Below are 11,407 nucleotides of genomic sequence, written 5' to 3'. Positions count from 1 at the left end.
GAGAAGGAAGGTGTCAAGGCATTCATCAAAGCCACAGTCTTCGTAAATAGATCAACCGTATAAATTGGAGGCGATTAACTAGGGAGCGAGAGAGAGACACTGAACCCCTTGGTGGTGCGAAGGAGGTCGGGAAATTTTGTAGAGGAGGAACACCAAGAGGAGCAGCACTAGAATGACGACGACGACATTGATGTCTCTCTTCAGAAAAATCAGAAATGACATGTGGCTGCTGACGACCACAGTCCCCGGAAGAAGAAGAAGAGGAGCAGTAAGAGCGGACCAAGCCAGCTTGTTTGGAGCACTCGAAGTACTGAGTGATCGGAAGTGTGAACATCTTTCAAAGGTAAAATGAAAACGCAAAAGAGGAGAGAGAGCGGGTGAAGAAGCTCTTGAAAAGAAAAGAAGGGAGAGAGTTTTAGAAACGTAAAAGGAGAGAGAAGGTACGGCAGGTAGAAGCTCCTGAAAATAAAAAAGAAGAGAGGGAGTTTTAAGCGGGTTATCATTTATTATTCTGTCCTTCTTCACCCAGTCTGCAGTCTACTAGCCGGCTAGGGAAAAGGAGGAGAAAACTTTGGATTTTAATTTTTTTATTTTCTTTCCATGTCCATGTCAAAGGACATGTCACTCTCCGAGTGGAGCCAACTAAGCTCATATATGCCATGTGGGCCGGTGACGTGGTGAGCAGCAACCACCGAATATTGAGAAAATATTAGGTGGTCCGGGACCGCCAAGCCAGCGTGGTCCCGGACCACTCATGAAGCGCCACGTGGACCACGTGGCGCTTGTGGGGCCGGCTGGCCCGGATGGAAATTTTGCACAAAAAAAAAATATTCATTATTTCTCCTTAGCCCTGCACGCTAGCCCCTCTCTCTCTCTCTCTCTCCTCTGCACGCATTTAATTCTTCTCTCTCTTCTCCTCCTTCGTTTTCGCATCGAAGAGGAAAACCCACCGCTCTTTCCTCTCTGGCTTTCAAATTTATTTTGAATCTCTGCGATTTCGCTCTCAAATTTCGCTCGGCTTCCTCGTTGCTCCGGCGATCTTTCGCTCCGTGGCGTTGTTGCTGCTCCGGCGATCTTTCGCTCTCTGCTCAATGCCATACCGTCGAGAAAGGCGCCAGCCGCAAGCAAGGTTCCCCTCTTCTCCTCTTCCCCCGCGCCTGGATTCTTCGTCGATCCATTTTTTTGTGTGCCCGCGTTGAGCGGTTTTGATTGGTCTTTTTCTTTTACTTTTCTCTTTGGCGGTGGTGGGTTCGGTACAAAATGGGTGGGGAGAGGGAGTCCCCTTCTGGTTTTTTGCCACCATTGTTACTGCAAATGAAAACAAACCCAAGCATGATGCTCTGTTCTAAAGGGGCTGCTAGTTAATTTGCTTCGTGCTCTCGTTTGAAGGTTTGAAGGGATGATGGCTCCGAGCCAAGGGCAAGCGGCATTGCTGACATTCTGCTCCTGCATTAGCCTCACTAGTGTTGCCCTTGTTCTTGCAAACTGTTCTGGACATTGGTAACAACTGGTTTTGGATCATTGCATTAAGCCCCTTAGCGTAAGTGAAGATTGTTTTTCGTTGAAGAGTCCAGTTTCTAGTGTTCCTCATTTCTGAAGAACAAAAATCATCTGTGAATATGCTGAACCCTTGATATGATATTTTGCAGTGGAGCACACTATTGGATGCGGGCATCGTGGAAGGAGCAAATTAAGGTAAAGATGATGGTGGCGGAAGATGCCTGGTTGGAGCAAGCATTTTGATGGCCATGTTGGACGGGGTGAGTATTACTGCGAGATTTTTTTTTTCCAGCTGCATCTTTTGTGTTAATGACAAGCAAAGCATGAATGTTTCAATTTCTTACTACTGTTAGAGATAGGTTGAATTTTGTGGTGAAATTTGTTTTGCCGTTAAAGGCCTTAGCGTAACAATCTCAACATTTTGGTTGAACGTTTCATCACTTGTCTTGTGAGGGTGGTGTTCTTGTTTCTAATATGCGCCTTTTGTTGGTGCCAGCCACAATCAAGCATTGCCTTTGTCAGACAAGGATCATGAAGAGAGGGCAAAAAGATGTGAATTTGTGTCTGAGCTATTATGATCCACCGTCATCGACGATAATTTATGAGTAGGTGCAGAATGGCGGGTGATCTGGAGCTTACGTGACCGAGAATCCGGCCCTACAATCTTTATGGTTGGCCTGGGGTGAATTTGTTGTTTGCTGATGTATTAAAATAGGAAGCAAGGGAATAGGGTGTATAAGCTAAAATGTAATTCTTTCCTTGTCGACTTCGGTTTTGACCCGAGGAAACAATGTTGTGCATAGCTTCTGTGTGATGCTTGGACCTCTCAAAAGTAACGATATTGAAGAACTTTTCTTTATGTCTGTGTACCATGTATTATTCATAAACATATCAAAGCACTATCGAAAAAGCAAGGAATATTGAGTGAGAATCGCTAAATTTTACTGTAGTTAGGACTTGGAAGTAATAGGAATGGAGTGGGGGTAGGATTTTCACGGCACTAGGCATTGCATTCAGCGTTGTTATATTCATTTAAGTGGAAAAATATCATCACAATGCTAGTCTCGCTTGATATCTTCCTCTGTTTCCAATGACCAAAATAAGACCAAATCACAGTGCATAGGAACGAGAACATTCCATGCCACAATTAAACTTCTGACTAGGTTCGAGTCCGAATTTACTCTCTGAGAAGTGAGTTAGCCACTCCTATGCAATTGAATTAGATGCACAAGAGAGAGGAGAACCGCCTAGGAAGAAAAAGGAAGTAGTATTGAGATTGATTAACCCACCTCTTCCAAAAATAGGACCCCTTCAACCAAAACATAAATATCATCAATGTAGTCACAGAAAAATGGATCCTCTTGGGACCACGAACAGTTATCAGTATGGACAAAAACCCCCCTACTTCTCATCTAAATCCCCTCAAAATTAACCATGGACGTGCAAAAAATGGCAGCCCATGTTTATCAATTCGTAAAGACCTAAACTTAACCAACGCAGTGGTAGTCTTATGTACATTATGTTTTGGGTTACATCTCTGACGAAAACATCAAAACATGTTGAGCAAACTCCACTCATCAGACTTGTCTGTCCAGTTGCCATTTTGTCTATGTGGGAATAAAAGGATGGCAGAGGGATTGTGTAGACCTCGCTCCTCCTGTGCTCAAGGCCACAAGCAACCAATACAGTATGAGTGGAACACCTCGCTATTTCCTTAAACTCACCATGACCTGTATCAACGATCATATCGATAAGTTCACATGCAAGGCACCTTGCGCACCAAGGAAAAAACAAATGCAATAAGCACTTGAAAGAAAGCATCATAAAGAGAACAAGCACGGGATTCTAGAGCATAAAATGTATAATAATAGGACCAAAAATCTAGTAGAACATATATAACTCGCATACCTAAATCAATTTCTCTCAAAAGGCTTTTGACCATTGATTGCAATTCCTCTTTTGCTCTATGAAAATGGCTATCTTCACATCCTGCATAAGGAGATGCAGCCCCATCAGAACCGAGGCTGGATCGGCTGCTGGACTGATGATGCTGGTCAGGAACTATAGTTGAGCTCATCCCTACACGTTCGTCCAAAAGTGCCTGGCCAGAACTACTGGGAGTTCTTCTGGACCACCATCACAAGCACTATGCGAAATTTCACCACTGTCTACCACCTGCATCCACCCTCGATTATGACTCCAGAATGATGCGTAACATACAAAATGGAATACCAGGAAAGTGCAGTCAAGTATCGTAAGAAATCAGTATTCAAGAGTCCCCGGTTCATGAGGAGGCACCGGACAAGACTCTAAAAGGATAAAAAAAAAGCATATTGAACCACGGCGACAAAAAAACGTTAGTGAAAGATCATTAAGCGAACCTGATCACCACGCATTCGAAGCGACTCAAAATCGGACCTTGGTTCAAACATTCTGTCAAACACATGGTGCGCAGTGGACGTTCGAGCAATTAAAAGCTTCGAACGCACACCGAGACTTGAAAGAGACCATCAAAACACACTTGTCCAGCGACATACAGCCATAACAAGTTCAAATTCAATCAACTCAGAATTAAATTTTTCCATCTTAAAAGGATTGAAAAAAGGGTCAAAGAAATCAAAACTTCCAACATATCTCAGTGTTCGATTGGGCACATTGGCAGAGATGTAGAACCAAGCAAACAATTAGAGTAATGCAAGTTTCATCATCCGTACCTGAATGAAGTGAAAATGGGATCCCCAGATCTCGGCCGCCCCAGCAGATTAATGGGCGAAGGAAAGCTGCGCCGGAGCAGAGACGGAGCGAGCGAAAGAGCAGCGAGCGAGCGAGCGACGTACCGAGCGCCGGATTTTTCGAGAGCGAGCGTGCGCTGGAGCAGAGACGGAGCGAGGACGAGGGACCCAAACCTTGGCTTCGTCGGAGAGGGGGGAGCAACGAGGAAGCCGAGCGAAATTTGAGAGCGAAATCGCAGAGATTCAAAATAAATTTGAAAGAGAGGAAAGAGCGGTGGGTTTTCCTCTTCGATGCGAAAACGAAGGAGGAGAAGAGAGAGAAGAATTAAATGCGTGCAGAGGAGAGAGAGAGAGAGAGAGGGGCTAGCGTGCAGGGCTAAGGAGAAATAATGAATATTTTTTTTTTGTGCAAAATTTCCATCCGGGCCAGCCGGCCCCACAAGCGCCACGTGGTCCACGTGGCGCTTCATGAGTGGTCCGGGACCACGCTGGCTTGGCGGTCCCGGACCACCTAATATTTTCTCCCGAATATTTTCTCCTTTATCTCGGAGCTCCACCTAAGCCCCGCGACAGAGACAGAGAGAGAGATGCTTCATCTTGCCTCCCGCCTGATGAAGTCTCTTTCTCTCTCTACAGCTCCGGCCACCGCCGCGCTCCAAGAACTCGCCTTTGCTCACTCCCCCGGTCTCCCTTTTCTCTCCCTTTCCGTCTTGCTCGTGACTTTTGTCATCCCTCTGTCGTGTCTGACTTATGCTGCATCTGTCCGTGCAATACATATGTTGGGTGTTGGCATCGAGCTGAGTGAAATGCTTGCTTTACTTTGCGAAGTTCTCCGAGCTGTAGTGCTGCTGTCCCCTCATCTTGGTTTTGTTAGACAGGTGTTGCGAAGGTGGTGCTTAAAAAGGGGAAGACCCAGTTGTTCAAGGATGGCAGTCCCATGGTGTACAGCGGCGCCGTCGACCGGATAATCGGTCGGCCGCCGCCAAGAACCGGGGATGTCGTGATGGTGGCTGATGGGACAGAGAAACCGATTGGGTGGGGCTTGTACAATTCGGTTTCCATGTTCTGTGTTAGGCTGATGCAGCTAGAAGAGGAAGCAACAGGGTGTGGTTACGACTTAACTCTACCAATGAGTTTTTTTCATTTTGCATTGGCATCTCCCCAGGTTGGCAATTTCTTGTAAGTGTTTAATCCGTGTGACAGGAATCCGTCATGTGCATTGAACATGGAGAAGTTGCTCGAGAAAAGAATCGAGGCAGCCATAGAGCTGCGCAAGAGTTTGGGGTTGCCTTCTGTCAATACGAATGCATATCGTCTGATCAACAGCGAAGGGGATAGGTATAGTCTAGATGAATTTTTTTATGAAAAGAGTAGTTTGCCATTATCATTACTGTGATCAAATCGTGCGCTGAGAAATCGATTGGCAATAAATTGGTTAAGACGAAGAAACTGATCGGGTTCATGTGGAACATTGCCAGTCGGCACTATGGCCAGAGGGAGTTTTATGCTAGCATAATCTCACAGGAATTTATCGCAGTCTCCAAGTGGTATTTGTGATAACTCATATTAGGCATACAGATGCGCAGCTAGTTGAGCATTTGTAAACACTACCATTAAATATTGTGAATAAACTTAGTGTTCTTTAAATCATCAAATACCCTCCCCTTCTGTCCTAATTTTGACTTGGGAGCATCCCTTTTCACATTTATCCTAATTTTTACTTGGACATATACTTGTTACTGTGTTTGTGTTCCTTAATGGGAGAAGTATTGTCTGCATCTAGGTTGTCGGGTTTGATCGTCGATGTCTTTGGAGATTTAGCTGTGGTTGCATCATCTGCTGCTTGGGTTGAGAAGTACAGGACAGAAATAGAGGCTTGCATTTGTAAAATCGGCGGCATAAATCACATAAGCTGGAGACCATCCGTCGAAATGTTAAAAGAGGAAGGACTGGATGTATCCAAATTGCGGGAGATGCAGCCTTCTACTTGTCCTAAAAGAACCAAGGTACAGAACAGTTGACGGACTTTCTGTTTATGTATACTAAGATTTGCTTAAGTGAAACTTTTATGTACCTATATATCTTGTTATCGATGAGTTCTTAGAACCGCGTGCTATCTATCCTCTATGTCACTGGAGGATCTAGGACTATGCCTCTTCCAATAGGGTGCAATTTCTTAGAGACGCTTAAAAATTTGGGAGGCTGCCTAAAAACTTGTTGGGCCTGAAAATGCTCTTAGGTTGGAAGAAATGAAGAATGGACCTTTTCTTGCACCTTTTGTCATAGCTGTAGGAGGTGTGTCTTGGAAAGTGCTCTAGAGGAAGGATGACTAGTGGCCAAAAGTGACCTGCTGGGTATATTTCCTTGCGCACTTTAACAAGAAGTTCTCTTTGCGCATAGTCATCTGATGTTTTCCTTTTTGATGGCTCATCTCAGGTTCTTGAGAATGGGATTGCTTATGTCGTCTCACTTGATGGCCAGAAGACAGGATTTTATGCTGATCAACGTGAAAACCGTCAGTTTATATCCACAGTATGTGATGGTCAGAGAGTTCTCGACCTATGCTGCTACAGTGGTGGATTTTCCCTAAATGCAGTTAGGGGAGGTGCTGTTGATGTTTTGGGTATGGCTTAACTGTGCATTCTTTTACTCTTTGTTCCTGACAATGCCACCACTACCCTTAATATATTGCGTCTGTGTGAAAATTGCGTGCAATTTGCTTGCTGTCCTTGGAACAAATATAAGTGATCCAGAGTCATCAAGAATTGGGTTGTTCATATAGCTGTACGAGTGATGAAAATTCACTTTATTAACTAGCAACATTTGCATTATAGTTTACTACGTCCAAATGCTTCCACAATCTATCGGTTTGGACCTTTGTCAAAGTACGTCGGCTGGAACAATATAAACCATTGTATTCATTTTGTGAGAACTTTGCATTGAGTCATTTAGAGGCTTAGCTGGTGGGGGAGAGAGAACTAGTCTTGTCAGGGTCAAGACCGAGGGCACACTTTGCGGACTAGTAGTGGTAGCTATCAGAAGAAGTTATTGGTCTCACATCCTCCATTGCTAGCGCCCTTGGGCAAACATCTGATAGATCAAGTGGTAGGAGATCAACTCATGGTGCTACTAACAGATTCTTCATTAGTAAGGAATAACGTCTAGGATTGCTGCTCATAAGGGGGTGAATAGTCCGGTGGGAATGAAAAGCAGACTTCATTAAAGTCAGTCTTCGTAGGGAAGGTGGATCTAATAAAGCTCAACGGAAAGCTTAGGATCCATCCTCCAACCCCGACTTGGGGGTAGTCAATGCGATGTGAGATGTAGTACAGGGCTGGGGAGTCCCTTGTTCCTACCTAACAAAGGAGGACAAGTTGCTTGTCATCTGTGCTGAGTACTCAGGAGACGAATTATCACACCTGCAAGTAGTAGCAGCCTTTTACATCAGTGCATGCAATTTTCCCCTTGTTGAATCATAAATAAGATGTCAGTGTAGCTGAAGTAGTCTGTGTAACTCTTTCTTTTGTCAATCTTAATTGGTAATCTGAGTTTCGGCTTGGTTTTTAGCAAAGGACTTCATTTGGAATCCTTGTGGACAATAAAGAGAGGATATAGAGATTCCATTGAAGTTCTATCATGTTTCTTTCTAACTGTAAAGATGTGACTTTGACTTAAGTATTTCCAAGGTTAATTAAAATTACAATGAGGATACCCTGGGGCTGACAAACTTTTACGGCTTGTTTAATATTATCCATATCATTTCAGGTATTGATACGTCGTTGCCTGCTTTGGAGCTTGCTCAAGAAAATATTGCTCTTAATAGATTGGATCCAGCCAGGATATCTTTTTTAAAAGAAGACGCAACTGTATTCATGAAGAGTGCTTTATTAAGAAATGAGTCATGGGATATAGTCATACTCGACCCTCCAAAGTTAGCTCCAAAGAGGAAGGTACTGATTTACTGTTCATTTTTAAATGTGAAATAGTTCTAGTAATCGTAGATGTCAATTGCATGCTTTTTTCAGCTGGCAGAAGGAACTTACTCTTTCACTGAGGTAATGACTTGTCAGAAGAAAAATTGAGTTGAAGGACTCTGGTCAACCTGGTCCTGTTCCATCTTGGTTCTGTGTCTTCTTTACCAATAACTTTCACAAGCATTACACTACTCTTCCAGGTTGTACTTATTAATGGTGGTTTTATACTTTCAATGCTTCCGATATAATCATTCATCGACAAGTTACAGATGCCCATAAATCTGGGTTCTGCGAACTATTAATCGGTCGATTTTATCATTGCTGCCACGAAAATTCGCTTTGAGAGGTTTGCGAACTTTTGCTTGTGAAAAGTTATGTCAGCTTCCATTCTTTGGTATTGCGAGGTGAGTGACTCATTGCTTAGTGTCATTTTTCAGGCTCTAAAAAGTGCATTTGGCATGTATAGAAATTTGAACTCACTGGCAATGAGATTGACGAAGAAAGGTGGACTACTTATGACTTGTTCATGTTCTGGAGCTATGACACAGAGTGGGATGTTCATAAAGACACTTCAGGCAAGCATATCACCAGTTCATGTTGTATCTAATATGTAATTACGTCCCTGTTGATTGTTCAAAATTTGTGTGGTGAATGTGGTGATCTAAAGCATTGGTAAAACTGTAGACCGTTAGAGATGTAGCTAGTCATGATAGGACCTCACCCAGCAAGTGTAGAGCTCTTATGATAAAGGACACTACTCTAGTAAGTAGGGGTGATCGGTTCCAGGGTGGGTAGGTTATAGACCCGTGGAGGTCTATAACCTACCATGTTAGAACTGGTTCCAGTTTTTGAAACCCAGAACTTATCCTATTTGCCCTGAAATTGACCTTGGAACCTATCCTGTTTTTCCAGTCTGGTTCCAAGGTCTACCCGAGAACTTGTTTTTCTTGTTCCATTTGTAGGTTTTATTTTTTACAGCAAAATAATATGAGCAACAAAAGTGTTCAAAGTAAAAGATGAATGAGGGCGAGTGAGCAAAGGCCAGTCAGGAACGAGTGAGGGCGAGCCACAAGTGAGCGCAAGGAGGAAAGTGAGTCGCTAGCGAGCGAGAGAGTCTTTGAAGTTTTGAGTGATGTTCAAGAGAACAGAGAAAAAGAAACAGATAGAGAAAAAGATGCCAAGAGAAAAATTAGGGTTTTTAGGTTTTATGAAAGCAGTTCCAACTTTGGTCTGGTCGGTCCGGTTCCCAAGTGGTTCTTCACTCGGAACCAGGAACCGGACCAGGTTTTAGGGCTGTCCAATCTGGTTCCCAGGTAGAACCGGTCCAGTTGCACAGCCCTCTACTAGTAAGAGGCAGCCGTACTAGGTGTTTAGGATTGAAATAAAAACCCAACTAAACCAGAAGATAAGGAAGCTTTTAACCAGAATAATGTTGACTGAACCAAGTTGAACTGGAAAAATAGAGCCAGAGAAAATGGGTGCTTAGATGCACCCTTTTTTCTACAGTTTTGAGAAATCTTTTGGCTATCCTAATCGGGCATGAGATCAACTGCTTTTCTTGCTGATCGGGCCCTGGCAAGCTGCATTTTGCTTGCCAACATGTGATGTCAATGCATACACCACATGGTTCGGAAGCTTTTCCTGTTTGACAGCCTAACATTCTTGAAGTTTTTTATTAGATCACTGTCTAAGATGTTAAGTTTATGTTTTTGATTGGTTTCTATGAAGTTCAGGGCGCAGCATCAGCAGCTGGGAGAAGAGCCACAATTCTGAGACAGAACGGAGCAGGATGTGATCACCCTATTGACCTGTCCTACCCCGAAGGCAAATACCTTTCCAATATTTTAGTAAGAGTACTTTGAAAAATCATAAACGGCATTTGCACATTGTATTAGATATCTGGCGCAATCTCTCCCCATCCATCTTGCTGCAAAGTTTTGGACTCGCTGGCACTTTCCCATTCACCAATCCAACCCCACACTTAAAGATGGCCAAGGCACTCTTATGATGCAGCGCTTTCTTCCTGCTTGAGTACACAGCATATGATCCCCTTTAGCTTCTATATTTAACTAGTCCTTGCTCAAGAAATAGCTCTGGCAAGAAATGACAATATTCGACACTGAAAGCTATAGCCTAAGGTAAACAATCTCCTGAGCAGAGAGATTTGATGGCAATCGAGATTCTTTTACCCCCATAGTGGTCCAAACTGGTTGGCTACCGCAAGCTTCTTTCCGCCATTGAAATTGTCACATGTGCCGTGTCAACTGCTGTTGCTGTTTCGACGCAAGAACTGGTTGTCCCCTGTATTAGAATGGACTCCACACATTAGGAGGATATGGAATTTGAGTCCTATGACACCATATGGATTTGATAGCTTATACCGGGTGAAGATGTACATGTATCAAGAAAAAATAGCACGACTAAAGCTTGCTAAAATTTGCTATTTCAGAAGTGATGAATGAGAGATTGTCTTGATGTTGCATTTTACGGCTACTTGATTGACCGTGCAAAAGGGGTTGGCCCCTGCACTCGTAGAACCTAAAAAGAGGTCCATTTCTGAACTCTCCGCAAATGGTTCCACCCCCTTGAGACAAGAATCGAACCTCATCTCTGTCATGTCTAGAGGAGATTGTAGAAGTGGAGGGTGTCTGTCAAATTTTCACTTAAAGCGCAAAGATGTCCCATCTGTGATGCGAAACTGACCCTATTTTCTCTGCAAAATGTTTTCGATCTTCCGTCCAACCAAGTTTTCTTCAGTAAGCATAAAGCTCTGTTACTTGACATAGTTTGCCCAATGTCTTTCGGACTCACCATTACTAGAGCAGATCCTCCTTTATTATGTATTCTTGAATAGCCGTAGTCGTCCCACCTTTCACGATCCATCGATAATTTACTGCTCATTTCATGCTAATGGACATCTCGTCGATAGCACAGGTGTATTGACATTTGATGTTTTTTACAGGCCCAATAGTTTCTCGACTCCTAGTACCGTCAATGTGGAAAGACCCAGAACTTTCAGTAGAGATTCAGAACCTATCTAGAGGCAACGTTCTCGCGTCAGAATTTGTTGTAGCTAAATACGAAACGCCACCGATTTGCCTAAAGACCAAAACCCTTCATGAGATTGACTGCAATAGATACATGTACACCCTGATCAAACATGTACTTCCTTGTATCAAATAGGGCAATCTTTAAGAGAAA

At 43.5% G+C, this 11,407-nt stretch overlaps 1 protein-coding gene and 3 long non-coding RNA genes across 4 annotated transcripts; 3 read left to right on the top strand and 1 right to left on the bottom strand.

Moving 5' to 3' along the window:
* The first annotated feature begins 859 nt into the window (after positions 1-859).
* On the top strand, positions 860-1,690 carry LOC130138991 (uncharacterized). Its single transcript, XR_008817238.1, has 3 exons — positions 860-1,129; positions 1,390-1,540; positions 1,650-1,690. It is a non-coding gene; the product is annotated as an uncharacterized LOC130138991 (long non-coding RNA).
* Positions 1,691-1,718: 28 nt separating this feature from the next.
* On the top strand, positions 1,719-2,302 carry LOC130138992 (uncharacterized). Its single transcript, XR_008817239.1, has 2 exons — positions 1,719-1,760; positions 1,997-2,302. It is a non-coding gene; the product is annotated as an uncharacterized LOC130138992 (long non-coding RNA).
* A 508-nt stretch (positions 2,303-2,810) lies between these two features.
* Positions 2,811-4,353, bottom strand: LOC130138952 (uncharacterized). Its single transcript, XR_008817217.1, has 3 exons — positions 4,215-4,353; positions 3,409-3,675; positions 2,811-3,230 (listed from the first exon to the last, which is right to left on the bottom strand). It is a non-coding gene; the product is annotated as an uncharacterized LOC130138952 (long non-coding RNA).
* A 431-nt stretch (positions 4,354-4,784) lies between these two features.
* LOC115673496 (uncharacterized) lies at positions 4,785-10,201 on the top strand. The gene is made up of 8 exons (XM_030595685.2): positions 4,785-4,916; positions 5,111-5,336; positions 5,436-5,570; positions 6,016-6,238; positions 6,669-6,855; positions 7,998-8,182; positions 8,644-8,781; positions 9,940-10,201. The coding sequence occupies exons 1-8, from the start codon at positions 4,820-4,822 to the stop codon at positions 10,066-10,068; spliced, it is 1,320 nt and encodes a 439-aa protein (XP_030451545.2). The 5' UTR covers positions 4,785-4,819; the 3' UTR covers positions 10,069-10,201.
* The last annotated feature ends 1,206 nt before the right edge of the window (positions 10,202-11,407 follow it).

The sequence above is a fragment of the Syzygium oleosum genome, unplaced genomic scaffold, assembly GCF_021117445.2.
Source record: "Syzygium oleosum isolate NSW1041296 unplaced genomic scaffold, Sole_v2.1 Sole_v2.09, whole genome shotgun sequence".
In the NCBI taxonomy this organism is placed as follows: domain Eukaryota; kingdom Viridiplantae; phylum Streptophyta; class Magnoliopsida; order Myrtales; family Myrtaceae; genus Syzygium; species Syzygium oleosum.
This window is presented reverse-complemented; position numbering and strand designations above follow the sequence as displayed.

Excerpts from the sequence above, each read along its gene's own strand:
- LOC115673496 (XM_030595685.2), top strand. The coding sequence starts at position 4,820 with ATGCTTCATCTTGCCTCCCGCCTGATGAAGTCTCTTTCTCTCTCTACA. Across the intron at positions 5,337-5,435 it reads CTAGAAGAGGAAGCAACAGG|GAATCCGTCATGTGCATTGA; the intron begins GTGTGGTTACGA and ends TCCGTGTGACAG. Across the intron at positions 6,856-7,997 it reads AGGTGCTGTTGATGTTTTGG|GTATTGATACGTCGTTGCCT; the intron begins GTATGGCTTAAC and ends ATATCATTTCAG.